Source organism: Glandiceps talaboti, chromosome 23, assembly GCF_964340395.1.
Source record: "Glandiceps talaboti chromosome 23, keGlaTala1.1, whole genome shotgun sequence".
Taxonomy (NCBI): domain Eukaryota; kingdom Metazoa; phylum Hemichordata; class Enteropneusta; family Spengelidae; genus Glandiceps; species Glandiceps talaboti.
In genome coordinates, this window is record NC_135571.1 from 8955732 (window position 1) to 8975800 (window position 20069).

General features: G+C 36.2%; 2 protein-coding genes across 2 annotated transcripts; both read left to right on the plus strand.

Moving 5' to 3' along the window:
* Positions 1–1222: 1222 nt before the first annotated feature.
* LOC144452694 (G2/M phase-specific E3 ubiquitin-protein ligase-like) lies at positions 1223–8724 on the plus strand. Its single transcript, XM_078143839.1, has 7 exons — positions 1223–1324; positions 3225–3324; positions 4195–4467; positions 5260–5855; positions 6206–6418; positions 6903–7086; positions 7907–8724. The coding sequence occupies exons 2-7, from the start codon at positions 3264–3266 to the stop codon at positions 8143–8145; spliced, it is 1566 nt and encodes a 521-aa protein (XP_077999965.1). The 5' UTR covers positions 1223–1324; positions 3225–3263; the 3' UTR covers positions 8146–8724.
* A 1118-nt stretch (positions 8725–9842) lies between these two features.
* Positions 9843–19884, plus strand: LOC144452937 (G2/M phase-specific E3 ubiquitin-protein ligase-like). Its single transcript, XM_078144155.1, has 10 exons — positions 9843–9956; positions 11098–11208; positions 12072–12350; positions 12713–12784; positions 13444–13575; positions 14146–14418; positions 14814–15376; positions 16028–16240; positions 17013–17196; positions 18618–19884. The coding sequence occupies exons 2-10, from the start codon at positions 11127–11129 to the stop codon at positions 18851–18853; spliced, it is 2034 nt and encodes a 677-aa protein (XP_078000281.1). The 5' UTR covers positions 9843–9956; positions 11098–11126; the 3' UTR covers positions 18854–19884.
* The last annotated feature ends 185 nt before the right edge of the window (positions 19885–20069 follow it).

The following is a 20069-nucleotide window of genomic DNA, read 5'->3' on the forward strand; positions in this document are numbered from 1 at the left end:
GCGCCCTCAAACATCAGGCAAATCACGACGTATCTTACAGTCTGCATGTCAGTGAGTTCTTTTCATTCTTATACAGAAAGGTTTTTGAAAGTTCCTCCTACCTCCGGTGAAGACCAAAGCCAAATCCGGAAGTGAAGACGAGTTGCCAACTGCACTCAGAGATATACCGATGTACAAAGAAATGATCAACCATTAGGCACGATGAGACATCAATTGCCGGCAGTAATTTCATACTGCGTTATCCATCTAAAGTGATATAAATTATTTGCCGAAATATTAAATTTAAATGCAAATAGATGACCATATAAAGCAATCAATGACATTACTCATGGTTACTAGTATATATTATCGTTGAATTTTATAATTAAACCCGCAACTCGTTCACTTCGCTCAACCAAAAGTCTTATTCATGTACTCAATTCAAAGTCATACAGTGAACGTGCGTGCTGTCGAGCAGCGCCAACTTGACCTTCGTTCATCACCCCTCATCACCCACTGTCAGTAAATTCAAGAATGATTCTAACTTTTTGCAATGATCTTCTATTGTACAGTTCCTGTGCAGCGCCATAGAACATTAACATCGTATTGGGTTTTGGCGCTGTACAAATTCTTTTGATTGATTGATTGATTGATTGATTGATTGATTGATTGATTGATTGATTGATTGATTGATTGATTGATTGATTGATTGATTGATTGATTGATTGATTGATTGATTGTTGGATGGATGGATGGATGGATGGATGGATGGATGGATGGATTGATTGATTGATTGATCAAGACAGTTACTTGTTTGCAGTTTACATGACTTCACTGTGTGGAACCTGATATTGATACCTTGTCAGTTTACTACCACGTTCACATGATGTGGATATTAAAAGTGATAATTTGGGTTTTTTACCGATCGGCGTAGCCAGTCCCGGGAGCCAGTCAACAACAAAACGCAGTGGTTTTCGAGTCATAGGCGTCTCCATCACCACCAGGTCATAAAGAACTCTCACAACTTTACTTCATAGGTCACACTGTAAAATACCGTCAGCGGGCTCGGGCGATCTTTAGAATACGATATGTAAACACGTTATATTTTAGTAAACGTCGTTATCGGTGTTTCGACATTGGCCATAAATAGCTGACCACACCCGTCAACGCAGTGTATAATTACCCTGTAGTCACCAGGTATTGGCAAGACCCGAAACTCGACTGTTGTCTTGTTAACTTTTATCAGTTATTTTAAAAAGAGTTCCGAACAGTTAGACACACTTGAAAAGTGCAAGCAAGTTGTTGCGTGTCAACTGTGACCTGTGAAAGATCCGCAGTTACCCAGGTAAGTTGGCATGACAACTGCTTTGTTGTCATACACACAGCTATATATGCCGGGTTAGATTTAGACAGGTGCTGCCAAACCCACTGACTTCCGTGTCGCTAACTTTTCTAACATTCCAGGCTGCCGGTGGAAAATTTGTATTTGTTTGGTGCGTTGGTATAATACATTACAATAAATGACCCTTGAAATAACTATGTAAGTCGCAATATTTTTCTGTTTTGTGATTTCGCTGCTGCCATCTCGAAACTCTGAAGTACTGTTACTTCGTACGGCCCTACGTCGACTTGCCAGGCCGTCAACGCGTCACCGGTGGTGACCAGTGAGCGTATTTCAGCGCCCTCTCGCCTTGGCTGTGACCCTACTTCTATCGTTAGCTCTGGGCATTTAGAGACACAATTTGCAATCCGTATCTAAGCTATAGAGTTTATGGTTGACGTTCCAAATGTACCGACATTACAGTGACGTCGTGATAAACGCCTTCCCAACCTTTCCACGAGAGCTGAGCTGGAAAATAACCACATTAGCATGCATTTTTGTTTGTTTTGTTGTTATTATTGTTTTGTTTTTGTTTGTTTGCTTTTTGGGGGGAGGGGTATTGAGCTGTGCATTAGCACCTCTACAGGGCATAGAGTTGCTATACCTACATTAGAAGTTGAAATTGAACGTTTTTTCACAGAGTTTTTTTCCTGGTTTTTCATTGCAAATTTTAATTTCTCTTGGGTAATTATATTGCCAACATACACTCACTTTTACCATACCAGTACCTGCAAAGTACTGGTATGTTTTATTTATAGCTAAACATTTTTCATAAAAGTATATCATGTATATTGACGTCCAATATTGTTGTCTGAGAATTAAGGTGTGGATATATTTAGTTATAAATACCTATGGTGTTATACTAGTAAATCTTAAACAGGGAAGTAAGTCTCAAATAATCAGCTATTATCAAAGCACACAGGTTATTGTTCATTGTATAAACTCCATTGTTATTGGTGGACTTTGTAACAAAAGTGTGACGTCATGTATGACCTTTCAGTAACTGACCTTAAACAACCCTCCACACTGTTCATGTACATACTACATGTTGGATTATAGCATCCAATCTGAGTCAGCTTGTATATTGCAATGTGTATTTGTACTTGTAATTCCATGACAAGTGATATATAATAGATACAACTTGTAGATAGGTTCCAACAGGCTTTTTGTGGAATGTGTTTGGAATGTCTGATAGCTGTGTAATTGAATGGGGACAGACAATTGGACGGATGATTTTATAGGTATGTATAGACAGTTGGGTAGGCCATGGGCAGGCAGGCAGGCAGGTAGGTAGGTAGGTAGGTAGGTAGGTAGATAGATAGATAGAGAGATAGACAGATAGAGAGAGGGGTAGTTAGTTAGGTAGGTAGGTAGATAGCTAGCTAGCTAGCTAGATAGATAGATAGATAGATAGATAGATAGGTAGGTAGGTAGGTAGGTAGGTAGGTAGATAGATAGATAGATAGATAGATAGATAGATAGATAGATAGATAGATAGATAGATAGATAGATATATAGAGTCTATTAGAGATAGAGATAGATAAATAAATTGATAAATTGATCTCAGATAGATCTTAGATAGATAGATACTTCTTTCTGTAACTCTATTTAATTACACCCTAAATATACATATAGGCTGTCAGGCTTTGAAGGATTAAAATTAGGCCTGTGGATTATTACAATGGGGCAAAACTGAACAGTAAATGGTCAAGCAGACAAATGTAAATACATTTTAGACTGGTAAAAACTGATATTCCCTCTTTTGTGATTAGTTCCATAGAATGTAAAACGTTATTCCACACAGGGAATGTTTTACATCTTCATCCCATGATTGATCGATTTTCATTTTTGTTGTTGTTAATAGGCTGATTTATAACACTTCTGCTATAAATACCATAACACTATGTCCAGGGGAAGCAGCAGCAAATCTACCACCAAACATGGCGGCAAGGTAAAATCATCAGGTATGGTATTTTTAGTTTGTTAAAATATGAGCTCAAAAACTCAAAAACTACTGAGCAGATTAGTGTGAAATTTGGTGGGAATGTTCTTATAGGTGTGTAGATTGAGAATTGTTCTTGACACGATGATCACATCATTGATATGCAAATTAGGTCTAAAAATGTGTCTTTTTAGTCAAAAACATAATTTCAAAACTACTGTGCAGATTGGGCTGAAATTTAATGGGGATGCATTTGGAAATGTATCGATGAAGAAATATTAAGCATATAATGATCTCATCAGGGATGTGCAAATTAGGTGTAAAAATGTGAATTTTGGTCAAAACCATCTCAAAGTTTTTTGGTCAATGAGACTTAAATTTGACAAGATGTTTCTAGCACTGTTATTCTGCAGATTTTGTTTAAAACATTTTGGCAATTGGCCCTAGCAACCATGACCACGCCCTTAGCAACAACCAAATGCCAATATATTTTGCTAAAATAACCTAAACTGGTACGCAAGTTGGGAAACATTCAACAAAAGTATGCAAATATCCCTAGCAACCATGAGCACACCCATAGCAACAGCCAAATGATGGTGTGTTTCACAAAGATAACAGAGGTTCTTAAACAAGTGAACAAATGCAGATATGCCTAGCAACAAGACCATGCCCATAGCAACAGCTAAATGATAATATATATTGCAAAGATAACAACAGGGCTAGATAGGCAACCAGATAATCATTCAGCAAATGAACATCTATACCTAACATAGATCAGCATGTGGATAAATATTTTTAAAAACTGTACAGTTGTGCTACAATGCCATTGGCGCTATTTTATATTTTTAGTGTTTATTTACTCAGTTATTTGTTTTACCTCATCACTTTACAGTTCCATACATCCCTGGAAAAATGGACATTCTGGAAGTAACAGACGATACTGTAAGCATTATGTGGAAAGCAGCGGTTGGTAATGTCGACAATTACAGGATTTCTCATTTTGGACCTGGTGAACTCGAAGTTGATGATTGCTATCTGGAGCCAGGGAAAGAAATGTACACTATAAAGGGACTGCAAGCTAACGTTGAATATACAGTGACTGTGACACCTTATTGCTGGGATTCAGGGGGAGCTGGTACACCTATCACTACAGTATGTGTACCTGGTAAGTATATTGATAGTGTACTTATGAGGCTATGGTGGGAATCCTAAATTCAAAGTAGGATATAACAGAATTACGATGAGACCTCTTTAAGAAGGAAAAGAATTTTGAAATTACCTAGAGGACATCTTGACAAAAAGATCAATTTCTTCTTAAAAATTAAGGCTTCACACCTTATGAGTTTTCATTAACAGTTTATAACGCATTAATTAATTCTTACATCAATCACTCATTTCCTTTTGATGTAATCATGGATGCTCTCCCTTTTCCTCCCCCTCCTCTCTCCCCCTCTCTCTCTCCATCCCCTCCCTCTCTCTCTCTCCCTCTCTCTCTCTCTCTCTCTCTCTCTCTCTCTCTCTCTCTCTCTCTCTCTCTCTCTCTCTCTCTCTCTCTCTCTTATTTTGATAAGTGTTTCCTTGTTCTGCAGAGTTTTACACCTATATTGGCACAACAGCCCTCATGTATACTTCATTACGAGCATACAATTCATTTCAGCCATTGTAAGTGCATATGACTAAAGCATTCACATTTCAACCTGTCTAGTCAACAGCCGGGTTGACTGGGCATAATGGATTGAAATCTTTCCAAAGAAGTTAGCCATTCAGAAACATATGGTACGGGTAACAAGAAAGCTCAAACCTGCAACCTAAAGATTCCAAACCAGCTACTACAACAATTTAGTAATCTAGTCATGAAAATATTACATACAGTGTGACACTTTTATCAAATACATGAAGAACCTCATGTAATAGAATAGTTACAGTTCACACTACATTTGTACACTCTTTTTTAAAGGGATTCCTAGCGCCAGTTCTACCATAGACTCTGCACGAAATGACGTAGAAAGCACTGCACATGAGAGAGCAGCACTCAAAGAGTATATTAAAAGAAAAATTAAACCAAACAGAGGAGAACGCTTTGATATAAAAGTAGACAGGAAGATACCAATGATGTATCATTGCTGTATTCAGCAGAGTTACTATACTGATAAAAATGCTGACAAACTACGATTCTGTCCAGAAGTAGAATTTGTTGACAGCACAAACACATGCGATCTTGGCGGACCAATGAGGGAGTACTTCACCCTATTAATGCAGCATATCATGATTGGATACTATGCTGAACCAGATGAAGATAACGATCCTGATGTTGACCCAATCTTTGAAGGTGAAGATGACCATAAAGTACCAACACATGACGACGTATTGCTGGTTAAAAAGATCTATATGATGGTTGGTAGAATGGTTCAACATTCTATCATATGGGGAGGACCAGGGCTTGCTGGACTTGCCCAGTCTGTCAAGGATTACGTCACTACTGGTTCTATCGAGGAAGTCAACCTCGATATCAGTGATGTACCTGACTATGAAATTCGCGAAAATATCCAAAGTGTAAGAAAATATTCATTTTTTATTACATTAACATTTTATTTATAGCAATTTAGCAGTGTACGCCTCTTGAAGAACAAAAAGTATTTTTTTTATAAAATTCAAAATGGAAGTGGCATTAAGAATGATCAAGAGAGAGAGTCTCTTGGCAACAATAAACAAATTCAGAATGCAAACTGTTTGAACCGATTTCAGACTAGACAGCTGCAATTGCGAAAATGTTACTGCAAGTTTTCGACTATAACCTCTAGCCTCACAGATTGCCACTGGATGAAATGGTTCACAGATTTTTTTATGTTTGTTTATTTATTTTTTATTTTTTGTTTATTTTTTTTTGTTTAATTCCTCTGTAGATTATGGATAGTAATGGTGACCACCTAAAGAAGCTAGGACAGACACCAGAAATTATAACCATGCTAGCAGATGCAGGTTTTGTCAACAGACTGGTCAATGATAAAAGTAAACATTACTGTATTCAACAACTGTTATTACACAACATCATTAAAAGACGCCAAGAAGAACTGGATCAATTCAGAACTGGTTTTAATAGTCTGTCACTTGCTGAGGTAGGAACAGCCTTTCCATGAAATGTTAGAGCTATAACGTGTAATATTCTCATCATTTTTCTACATCAATTGACAGTGTTAGTACATTTTAGGGCTAAATTTCATTGACTTGTATTTTAAGTGCATCAATATTCTAATTTTAATATACTGTATGCTTTCTCTACTGATTTAAGAGAAAAATCTTCTTTTTTTTCTGAAAAGGATTATTTAAGTCATGTGGCTATAGCTACTAAAAAGTGATTTGGGATGGCCCTCACCGGACTTCTTGGGAGATAAATGTTTATATTTTGAAGAATGATCCAGTATAAATTAAGATTATTATTAAGTGTTCATGAATTCAATGGCTTGCAAAGGGATTGCATTATTTTTCAGAGTTGTGTGTGTACACTTTTTTTGGAAACTTCCACAAACAAATTGTTCATGAATTGTCTCAAGACATCCTCCCTGCTGCCACAGTGAATTTTGCATATACTTTCTTTTATAGGTCTTGGGCAGAAGTAATGATATTGTACGTATAGTATTTCCTAAACAAGCGGACACAGTGGTATCACTTTGTGAATTGTCACCTTTGATACACTTTGATGATTTGGATACAACAGACAAAGGAAAAACTGCAGAGTTTTTCACCACTTACTTACAAGAGTGTGATAGAAGAAAGATTGCAGCTGGTATGTATCTGATCACAATACCACCCTGTACTAAACTTGCAATTATATTACAAGCTTGCAAATGCATACTCCATCCAATACCCAATCCTCATCCATATATGGCCACTTTAATGTCATGATTATATAGATTTTAGTTTTGTAAAATATTTCTAACAGTATCTGGACTTAGTACTCTGTCAGATCCTGATAAGTTGAATTTTTTTAGTTTTGTGAAAAACAGCTAATGTTTTTGAAAAAGTTCTTGCTAAGGAGAAAAGACAGGTTGTATAGATACGGTGAAGGATATAATAATACTACCTGTAACATCATTTTGTAGATATTTATTTAAAACATTGAATTTAAAATGGCATAATTTTAAACTCATTGCCCTGGGAGTTTTTCTATAAATTTACCCTTTTTTTAAATGTAAAGTACCTCACGTCACAATTGTAGGTAAATTACTTACAGCTGATCACACAAATTTAGTCTGTAACATCAATTTAGTGACTTGAAAAAGAAACTCAATACTTTCAAAATAACTTGAAGTATGTTCCATGTGCATGAACAAGCTTCTATTTCTCTCTGTACAATTGCAGTGTAACATTAATATTCATGCAAAACTATTTCACCATGACACAAAAATATTTAAAATTGTCCACTTCAAGTGTTCCTAGGCCATAAACTACTTCACACATGTGAATAAATCTGTGGGAAAAACTAGCTACCTATTTTGAATATACCTGTAAGATATATTCTTGGCAATTGGCAACTGGCATTACAGAGAAATTCATTTATTATCCACCATTCATATTCTGTTCATGTTGACTTGTTGTTATTACAGGTACTGATGACAAATCAGTTGTATCACTTGGAAAACTTCTACAGTTTATCACAGGTTGTCCAACCATGCCACCTAAGTCGTATGACAAGATACAGGTTACATTCCACAGTCAACGATTACCAATTGCTGAGACATGTTTCCAGGAGGTGTGCATTCCAACAATCTACAAAACTTACAAAGAATTCAGAGATCGAATGGATGAAGCCATACTTAACTGTGCAGGTTTTGGTATGCTGTAAAGTGTGAAGGGATATTAGACAAGTTTAAAAGTTTAACTGTTTGGAGGTAATTTTGCTGTTTATTACAGGATGCCTGTATATATATAGCCATTATTTGCTATTTAGAAAACTAAAACAAACGGGGCGCATTCGATTTGCACATTCACAATCATGATTTCTCGTTTGATAAGTACCAATCACAATCATGATTAGTAATCACAGTAATCATGCCCCGAAAAAATGATTGACATGATTACAATATGGCCGACAGCGTAATATCATATAAGGGGATTGCACACGGGTGGCTGATGGCAAGTTAGAAATGACGAAAACATTATTTAACTTAAATGAATTGTGTTTGGTGAGCTTGGTAATTTTTTATCATTGTAATCATTTTTGACAATGTAAAATCATTTAATTTATAGGAAATATGTGAAACTTTTAAAGATGTTGACATGTAAGTAATCATGATCATGATCGAGCATATTGTTTACAACCTCATTTCTTGTGAGTCACCACATAGTAAGAGATAGGGGAACACCAAAAATTGGCTTAGAGGGCACACTGCTAGCAACTATGGCAGAAGATGATGTTGAATGCTATCGAATGTACACATTGGCACTAACATGGTACACAAAAATTTTCAAATCTAGTTGAAGACACTGCACTTAAAATGGGTTTTATTGCAGTGCCTGACTATGTTTAGTGTAATGGCATATGATTTTGGGTGCTAAAATAGCACCTGGGTAACTTCTCAAGAAGTCCGACTTCAGTTGATATTTGTTCAGATATTGAGTATTTTCAGTATGAGTTTATGAAAGGCCCTGGTGATGACAACATATTTACCTTAATCTTTTTGTTTTCAACTCTATGCATTATTGATTGTTGATTTGTTTGTTTTCGTAGACTGTAAATATTTACTCAACAACTCACATAACAACATAGACTGTAAGATACGGCGTGACGTTTCGCCCTCACCGGCCTCCTCTCGAAGAGTTGGCCGATGTGTGACGGCGCCCCGTCACGACGTACCTTACAGACTAAGTCTGACTGAATTTCAACTCGATGAAGTTGACGAATTTATAATTTTTTATCATATTCAAGCTTATAGCTGACGACTGTATATCATTTACATATCTGGAGATAAATGATATTTTATTCAAAAAATCCTGTTATTCATTTCTCTGCTAAAAGATTTATACCTACTTTTTTTTGTAAGTTCTCAGTATAATCAACGCATTATCAGGTAAATCAAATTGCCTGTTTTCAGCCGACATCGAATTCTACATACAAGAGATGTTCTAAATATACAGCCCAAGAATATTAATCTTGTGATTATTTTGATTGATAAAACAGTATAATTACTTTCAATCACTCCTTCGTTTCTGTTCTCCATTTTACCAGTTGGAGGTTTGGTGGGCAGAGTGCTTTGTTGTTTTAATATGAAAACAAACGTGATATTGATGAAAACAGACCTAGTGTTCTTGGTGAAAACAGGAAAAGGCGGACACTAAGCTGGAAAATGTCCAACAATGTGTTTCTAAATGAATTGTTCACCGTAGTTGTTGACCCATATCCGGGCGATAGTTCATTCTTTCAATATTTGTCACGATTCAACTTTCAAACGTACGAGTTCGCCGGACAACAGCTATTGTTCTTTTGCATATAAACAAATCAAATTTCGTAAACCTTCTCGTGTTCAAGTATTATACGACGGATATTCGGATGGTACACCGACTTTTTTTCGGCTTATTCCTAGCTACTTAGTGCGTCGAGATCTTCACGGCCAACATTTGTTTCGTCAACTGTCGTGTTCAAGGGACACAAAGCAGGTAAGTTGTCATGGCAACTGTTGTTATTCGACTGTTGTTTGGCTACGAATGAATTTCTACTTCTACGAAATACATTTTGTACATCTCACCGCGAGTGTAATACGTCACACACTGACTTACACGTTCCGTCTTCGACAGGGTAATCTCACGGTGAATTAAATGGATGGACATAATGCGATGTTACAACTAAGTCAAACCCATTGTATTTTGACATGGACCACAGATAATATTGTGTATACGGGTGGTTGTTTTCGACAATAATCAAAGCTAAACATGTGCACAACACTATAGAATCCGTAAGGCCATTGTTGTGTGCTGGTTGACTCAATACAAGTGTGTGATACTATGCGTGTATATTCAGCAGCATCTAATATTTATGCCAACAAATATTGAACAGCGAAAAATAGTGACAAAATGTATAAATGATAACTTTGACATTGATCTCTATCATAAAAAAAAGTTTCAGTATTTAACTCTCTCTCTCTCTCTCTCTCTCTCTCTCTCTCTCTCTCTCTCTCTCTCTCTCTCTCTCTCTCTCTCTCTCTCTCTCTCCGTCTCTCTCTCTCATTCCGCGTGCAAAAGGAACTTGTTCGTGAATCGTATACCTTTATAATAGAAAACGTTATGTTGTGAAGCATTGCTAAAGCTACTGTTGTATCGTATGTCGCAAAATACAGTAGTTCAACCCGAGTTTAACTTATTATTTACCTGCACTCCTCTTTCCGCAATATAATAGTCTATGTGTCATTAAATCAAAGCGTCCTTTATGAGGCTGCCGTTCAGTCTTTTCATCAGATTAACCTCTGATGACCCACATTCAGACAGCTACACAATACGACCATTATAGAATTCTACCACCATTGACTTGTACACCAACTTGTATATCAGTCTGTCTCAACTACTAGGACGTACCATTCCAGATATCTAAGTCTGGATATATGTAGACGATTACCAGGGCGTTCAATTGCTTGAATTTGTGATTTAGGGTGAATTTAGTAATAAATATCAAAGTTAGATTTTACACAGTGTAAAAAGCTTTTCTTTCAGTTCTAAAAATCTTTTGACACATTCTGCTGTAACGGGAAAATTACTTTATGTCTTCTTTGCATCCACTGAGATTTATTCATGTTGTTTGTGACAGAGTTGTAGATAATATACCGTGAACCAATCATGGGTAATGCAGCGAGAAAGAAGAAAACGTCATCAGTTGTGATAGAAGCAGACGTAGTTGGCGCCGTACAAGTCTTTGAAAGTATGTATCGTTATATCATAGATAGTCTAACAGATTACATCATTGTATGTGCAGTTAATGGAAATTTGTGAATTATCGTGGACGAATTAATTGATAAAGTGTATTGTGTTTGTATGGGTGTGTGCCTGTGCTGAGTGGTTGTCGTCGTCGTCGTCATCGTCGCCGCCGCCGTTGTTGTTGTTGTTGTTGTTGTTGTTGTTGTTGTTGTTGTTGATGATGATGATGATGATGATGATGATGATGATGATGATGATGATGATGATGATGATGATGATGATGATGATGATGATGATATACTAGTATTCAACTGTGTGGCAGAATAGGCCATATGACTGATATAACCTGCGCCTGTGACAATATCTCCCAGCATAGCTTTGGTTCACCGGGCTTATCTAGCGTTGGTTTGGTTAGTTCGTGGTGTTCGTTGGTTGGTTGGTTGGTTGGTTGGTTGGTTGATTGATTGATTGAATGATTGATTGGTCGGTTGGTTGATTGATTGATTGATTGATTGATTGATTGATTGATTGATCGATCGATTGAATGATCACGACGTTCCAGTCAAGTATAACGGGTTATAATAATTTATGAAGCCTTTGTTTACCATGGTGCACGTGTGACAAGTTCCCACGATAGTACGGTTGCTAAGTTTTAACATGTCCGTCCAGTAGTAATTCGGCTTGAGCCTCCGACTTTTTTTCGTACCACATTCTTACCATATTCAATCCTTTGACTTGAAGTCGTATCATGTGTACAAATGGTGTACCGGTTATACATGTTACCCTCCCCCTATTAATTTGAATAATCAGCGAAATGATTGATTTACTTGGTTCTAACATCAAATGATATGATTTTCTCTGTATCAGATCCAGGTGAACCAGGGACGCCACTCATTGTATCAAAATCCTCAACAAATATTGAGATTAAATGGACGATTGGAACTGGGCAGGTCGGTCAGCATGAAATTTACTACACGGAAGAAAGTAACAAATTAAGACGACATGCAGGATCAGTTGGCGGGAAAACTACGAACTTCACCATCGAAGGATTGAAAACTGATACACAGTATAAAATAGAAGTTGTTGCTGTGCATGCAAAGTCAATCAACTGCAAAAGTAAACCCGTATTTGTTACAGCTCAAACAGGTAGGAAGTATGGCTGCTTTATAGAGGCATAGAGGGCGCTATTTAGGACTCTGATGACTAAAAATGCTATACTAGTATATTAATTACTACATACGAAGTTTTATTTGAGCATTAAAGTAATCTTTTGATGGCTACAGGAATGAATAGATGTAAGGTACTTCCTATGAAATTTTGAAACTGAGATTAAAAATAAAGTAGAGTTGTACGTAGTAGGTCACTTTCAGATAATGAACATATCATAGGTGTTTTATACAACAAGACATTTATTTATTTCATGAATACAAGTATAACACTTACACTTCTCACCATCTGTGATTGTGAATTAGTATATAAATTTATCATGACACTTGTGTTTTTGATAGAAGCCGGAAACATAATAGAGCTACCACAGCCCAGAAAAAATCCAAGGACTTCGAGGCATGCCGAACGTGATGGTAAGAGCCTATCTTTTAGCCATATGTTTTTTCACTTACTGTTGGGAGGTATATCAAATGGAGACGTCAAAATATTTGTGCCAGTTTGTCTGCATCTAGTTACAGTATGTTTAAATGAATTATTACTCAATAGATGAAATGTAGCAAGTATTTGTGATCTAGGTATCATAGTGTTGAATATGCAGTCTCTTATTGGTTTCTACATGTGCATGTTGGTATCAATCAGTACCGGTGAATGGCAACTTGAAACGGGCTGTATATGCGTGGATGGAAGGTTGGGTTTATATGTGGATATTTGATGGGTATACTATATGTTTACATACCTTGTTTGTATAGATTCATGATGTGACAGGTTAGTGTGAAGCATCTATAGTTTATGTTGCCTTATGCCCTTTATCTGTCATAATGTTGACACATTGTTTGACATGTACGGGATTAGCAGTCCTCTACCAGAGCTATTATAATATAGTATTTGACTTGTTAAATAAATGTTTGACAACACAGGATGTACACACCTTAGCAATTACATAATCTCTATTTACAGACCACACCAATTTATTTCCTATCACCTCATTCTTTCACAAGCTACCATCACTACTCTAATAAATATGCATTTATGGAACTTGATACTATCTTTATTACTTTAAATCCATTTTTAGATAAAATGACAATTGCAGAAGCTATGCTTATAGAAGCCAACAGTGGTTCATCTAATTCTGTCCATGATGATCATGATGTTGCAGAGAAAATGTCAAGACTACATAATCCTTCTCAGTCAGCAAACACAGGAGGTAAACTACATTTTGCAATTATCCTAAAATAGCCACTTCGCATACTGAAGTAATTCAATTCATACGGCAAAATGTTCCAATATTCAAAAACGTTATTTCCACTAAATGGCTGCTATTGACATGAATATCATAAAAAAAGTTTCTGCATCCAGTGGAAGGCTGCTTGGCATAAAAGCGAGTCTCCTTCTGAATGACGACAACTTCAAAGAGACACTGGATATTCATGTTTTGTAAACAGTGTCACAAACTATGTACATGCATGTACACGGACACACACACATACGCACATCTGTGACTTACTTCATAGACATTGGAGTGCTCCAAAACCTGTGTATGTACACAACTTTGCATAAATGTTTATTTACGATAGCACTGTTCTGCTCAATTCAAAGTACATACAGAATACGGTAAATATTAAAGGAAGTTTGGAAATATTATCAAATTAAATTAAACAACAAAAACATCCTCAGATTACATTATATAACCAAAGCAGAGAAAAAACACCATCCATTTGACAATTTAAGCTATACTGTACTAAGTAATTATGATATTTTCTATCCTTGCTGATAGGTTCAGTTGTTGCAGGGATGATTGACGTTGTAGATGTAACAGACGATACAGTCACGATTTGTTTCGAAGCAGCAAATACTTCAGTTGATAACTACCGAGTTTCCCATTATGGACCTGATCAAGTCGAAGTAGAAGACTATTACTTAGATCCAGGACAGGAAAGGTATACAGTAAAGGGACTTAAAGCAAACGTTGAGTACACAATAGTAGTGACACCGTACAACTGGGATTCAGGTGTTCCAGGTATACCTGTTACAACACGCTGTGTACCAGGTAATTATCATATTAGCTGTCATATATTTACATTCAATATATATTGTCATCATATATTGATGTGGGCCATTCTTGGGAATGATTGAGATGTATGTGATGTGTGTGTGTGTGTGTGTGTGTGTGTGTATGTGTGTCTGTCTGTCTGTCTGTGTCTCTGTCTGTCTCTGTGTGTGTGTCGGTCTGTGTCTGTGTCTGTATACGAACGTATGTACATATGTACATGTATGTACATACTATGTATGTACAAGTGTATTTGTGTATGTATCATGTATTTATGTATATGTGTGTGTACTTGTACTTGTGTGTGTGTATGCAAGTGTATTTGCTGTGAGTAAAAAAGTGGAACGCAAAATGAAAGTTTAAATAATATGTTGTCTAAATTCTTGATTTTGTAGGAGTTCCATTCGATAAGGAAAGCAAAAATCGCGGGAGAGCTTGGCTCAAATATCACATAGACAGTAGAATTAAACCAGACAGGAACCAAATCTTTGAAATTAAGATAGACAGAAAAATACCAATGCTTTACCAGTGTTGCAGTGATCTCAAGTACTATGTTGACCAAAGAGTTCCTGAGCTTAGATTCCGGCCAGAAGTAGAATTTACAGACAGCACACAGACTTACGACCTAGGTGGACCATTGAAGGAGTACTTTACGCTGTTGATGGAACATATCATGATTGGCCATTACACAGTATCAGACGAAGATAAACCTCAAATTGACCTCATTTTTGAGGGCGAAGATGACCACAAAGTGCCAACACACAACCAGACGTTGGTTGACATACAGATGTATACTATGATTGGTAGAATGGTTCAACATTCTATTATCTGGGGAGGACCCGGTCTTGCTGGACTTGCGCAGTCTGTCAAAGATTACGTCACACGTGGTTCTATTGCTGAAATCAATCTCGATATCAATGATGTGCCTGACTGTGATATTCGTGAAAACATTGAAAGTGTAAGTGGGCTCTACTATACTGGTGTAAGATCACATGAATTATGAGTATTTGAGAGCTTCAAACACTTAGCCAATAGACTTAGTTTTCAGGTTTGATAATGCTAGTTCGACCTGAAATGACAAGCAATTGCTCCCATTGAGGTTGAATTTAGAAACTTATTTCTACATTTCAATCCTGCATAAAGGACCTTCGTCAGGATTTTAAACATGAATAAATAAACGGTTTTAAATTCAACCTCATTGGAAGCATGTTCTTGTCATTTCATATCAAACTCGTATCTATCTCCTCAAATTCTAGTCTCTTCATGGAGTGTGCCATTTCTGTAGTTGGACTGATCTTCATTTATACAACAAATTGTGATAATACTGTTCACCAGAACAACCATGGCCCAGGGACAGTAAGCACAGAAATCTGTGTTGAATGTCACTCTACCACCAAAGGTTTTAAATTACTAAATCTCACTGGTGTTCAGAGGGCTACATGTGTACCGATATTTAGCATTGTTTACTTTTTAGAGTGAAAAAGTTATGAAAAAAAGCAGTTTACTGCAAACAAAAAAATCTGTGCAATGTATTGAAAAACGCTCATAATTACAACAACAACAAAATTGACACAATTGCATTTTGAACCTTTTATTTGCATATTAATAGATTATGGCCAGTAGTGGGGATGACCTGAAGAAATTAGGACAGACATTGGAAGTTATGACAATGTTAGCCGACGCTGGTTTTGTCCAGAGAACCGTCAATGATAACTGTAAACATTACTGTATACAACAACTATTATTACACAACATCATCAAAAGACGCCAAGAAGAACTGGATCAATTCAGAACTGGTTTTAATAGTCTGTCACTTGCTGAGGTAAGAACAACTATTTGGTGAAATGTTAGAGAAATACATGTAATATTCTTAGCTGGTAATTTTTCTACGTCAATTGACAGTGTTTAGTACATTTAAGGGTTAGATTTTGTTACCTTCGAAGTACATTAAAATGCTTAGTATTATGAGAAATAAATTCTTCCTTTTTCAATAATTACAAAGAATTTACATTGTTCTTTTAAAAAAGCAGTTTTTCATCTCGAATAAAGTTTTGTAGATAAAAGTATGTAATTTTGGTGAGTATGAGGCAAAGGTTCACCTTTGGCCTAATTTAGCCAATCAGCATGGTGATTTATTATCTGGGTATACTAGAAAGTAAAGAGTGGTACTTTGTCTTGCACAACCCCTGGATCACAGGTACACTGTCAGGAGGATCACAGGTGATGGGCAGGATGATCTCAGGTGATGAGTTGGTGGATCACAAGTGATGGTAAAGGTTGGATAAAGGTGGATGAATTAGACTTGTGATAAAGTGACCGATGATGTTTGTTTGCGAGGAAACACTTTCTTAGCTTAGCTATTGAATGTGAACAAGAAAAGAGCTATACTGAATGAAAGGGTGGCATTTCTGGTTCCATTTACATGACGATCACACATTGGCGAAATCCGGAAATGCCACATTTCCATTGTGTGATCATCTTGTATACGAAACCGGAAATGCCACTTTTCATGCAGTGCTAATTTGGCTCATGAGTGCAGTTCACATGCAACATTCATTCGGTAATTGCATATATTTCTGTAATTTCCTTTGTAGGTCTTGTGCCGAAGTACTGAAATCGTACGTATAATATTCCCCAGGCAAGCGGACATTGTGGTAACTCTCTTTGAATTGTCGCCTTTGCTCCACTTTGATGATGTTGATACTGCACAGAAAGGCATGACGTTTGAGTTTTTCAACACCTACTTACAAGAATGTGATCGCAGAAAGATTACTACTGGTATGTACATAGTTAAAGACCTAATTTGCATATAAATAGGGGTTTGGATTAAGATGACGCTCATTATGCTGTCAACCCAGCTGTATAATTTGGGACCTGGTAGGATAGAGGTTGCAATGTGAATGCTTTAATCCTATGTGCTTATAAAGGCTGCAATGGATTGTATGCTCCCCAGGGAGTTGAGGAAGTATAAAGGGCTGTTGTGCCACTATAGATCCGTGCCAGAGGTAATAATTGTAAAATGCTTTGAGCACAAAGTGGGAAAGTGCAATATAAAAACAACATTTTGATTATTATACTATATGACCTTTGACCATGTAACATGCTCACAGAGTGCCTATGAAACTGTCATTTTAACAGTATAAAAATATATTTTTCTGGAATGTTATGTCTTAAGAATATGATTCTCTTCACACTGCTAATTTGAAATTAAAATTCATAATACTGTCTTCCAGTATCAGAGAAAAAATAATACTCTTTTTTCTCTGATGTTGGAAGACAGGAGTGTGCAGTTTAATTTCATATCAGCAGTGCGAAGAGAATCATAAAACATTCCAGAAAAATACATTAATACTGTTCCCATTGCATCCAATAGTTTTTAAATGTCATGCAACTATTTGTAATTTAGCTTGAAGAAAAATAACCTGATTCAAATCTGATGTGGTGTAAGTGGCTAGATGTCTTTATTTACCTCTATTTCCATCATTTTGTGTCATTTGTTTTGTTCTTGGTGATCGCTGCCTTCCCACCGATCATCTAGAACAAAACAAACAAGGCAAAACGATAAAAATAGTGGTAAATAAAGACATCTAGCTGCTTTCACCACATCAGATTTTAATCAGATTGGAAGGAAAGGCAAGAAGGAATAATTATTTTTCATCAATTTCATCACATTTACACTATAGTTGTATTTTTCATTCCATGGGCATGGTTTGTATTGGCATGTCGATTTGTTGATTAGCTTACTCATGTGACTACTTAGTCTGGATGCCAACGTGATTACTAACTAAACCACGTCTGGTCAAAGTCCCTCAATCAGCACAAAAAGTTGTTCATCCAATCAGTGAACCCCAACTGCTGTAGTGACATAAACAGTGTATAAGTAGCATCCTGAGCTGACAAATATACCATATTTGGACATTACATAACTGCCCCAATAAACACTAACTTTATGAGGGACTGTGATATTGGTTAGAATATATGATTGATAAACAAAGACATGATGTTAATGACTGTGGGTGGCTGTGGATGAATTTTAAATTACATCTCATGCATCTCAGGACTTCTAGAGTAATGACTTTGACAATACTGTGAGTGGATGTGTAAATGGTAATGATACTGTATAGGAACTAGACTTAGTGACTACCTGTCCAATTTAGCAGTTTGCCAACTTTTACCTGTATTCATGTTTTGTCCTACAGACAATAACAACACAACTGTATCACTTGGTAAGCTTCTGCAGTTCATCACAGGTTGTCCAACCATACCACCTAAGTCGTATAACAATATAAAAGTTATGTTCCACAGTCAACGATTACCAATTGCCGAGACATGTTTCCAGGAGGTGTGCATTCCAACAATCTACAAAACTTACAAAGAATTCAGAGATGCAATGGATGGGGCTGTTTTGAATTGTGTAGGTTTTGGCTTGCTATAAAACCTTGTTTTAATACAATGTTACTATGGAGCTGAAATACCTGATGACCAGTGTGCCCTCTAATGATAGCCAATTTTTGTTGTTGTGAGTCAAAATGAGAAAAACAGGGATTTTTTGTGACTAGTTAGAGATAGGGGAACAGCAAATTTTGGTGTGTCATTTGAAATTGTGTGTGTCAGTGGCGCGTCAAATTAGCGTAGAGGGCACACTGGTGATGACAGTTGAAAATGAGTAGATGTACAAAGTCAAAACATTACGCACACAGATCTAGGACAAAATATGTATGCAAGGAAATGCTATGGGAATCATACATTAATTGTAATAGCAGTTGAAAAACTTCATTTTAACACAATGTGGGTATAAAAGTGACCTACCTGATGAAAATTAGCAGATGTACACAGTCAAAACATTACGCACACATATCTGGGACAAAATACATGTGCAAGGTAATGCCATATGGGAATCATACATTTTGAATGTAATATATTGTTATAATTTACATTTGTTTTCCAACATATACAACTTATATCAACAAGCAATGACTTTCATATATCTATAATGACCTATGAATGAAACACCAAACCAACATCATTTTGGCTGTAACATACAATAACTTTGTGTTCATAGGTGAAAAATACCAAACTAGTTTCTTTCCAAATTTTCAGTGTTAGGCTTTGAACATAGTCTGTTATTTATACATACATACACATGGACATCACCAATCAGATTATAGCCTAGGAAATTGCCAGTAATTATACTGCCATTTGCAGGTGATAAATGGTCCATGCAGGCGAGTTTCTGTTAAGTACCTGCATTCAGTGATCCATGTATGTCATGTATAAGTAATATCATTTCCTATCAATATGCCTATTTTTACAAATAGGACATTAGATTGGCAAAGTCCAAAAAAGTAAATAATCTTGTGTATTTTGGGTAAAAATATATTTCATATTCAAAATGTAGTCCAAATATAACATCCAAGTATTTGTAATATTTTTATGAAATTGAGAATATCATTTAATTTGATAAAATATCAGCCTCTTCATTTACATTTTTTTTGTTTTCAGTAGAAAGTACATTTATTTCCTATCCTTTGAAGTTTTTCACAATATCATATTTATAACAAATGTAAACACACACACACACATCTACATATTTCTGTTTGTTTGTTTGTTTGTTTGTTTGTTTGTTTGTTTGTTCTTTGCTTTGTATATCA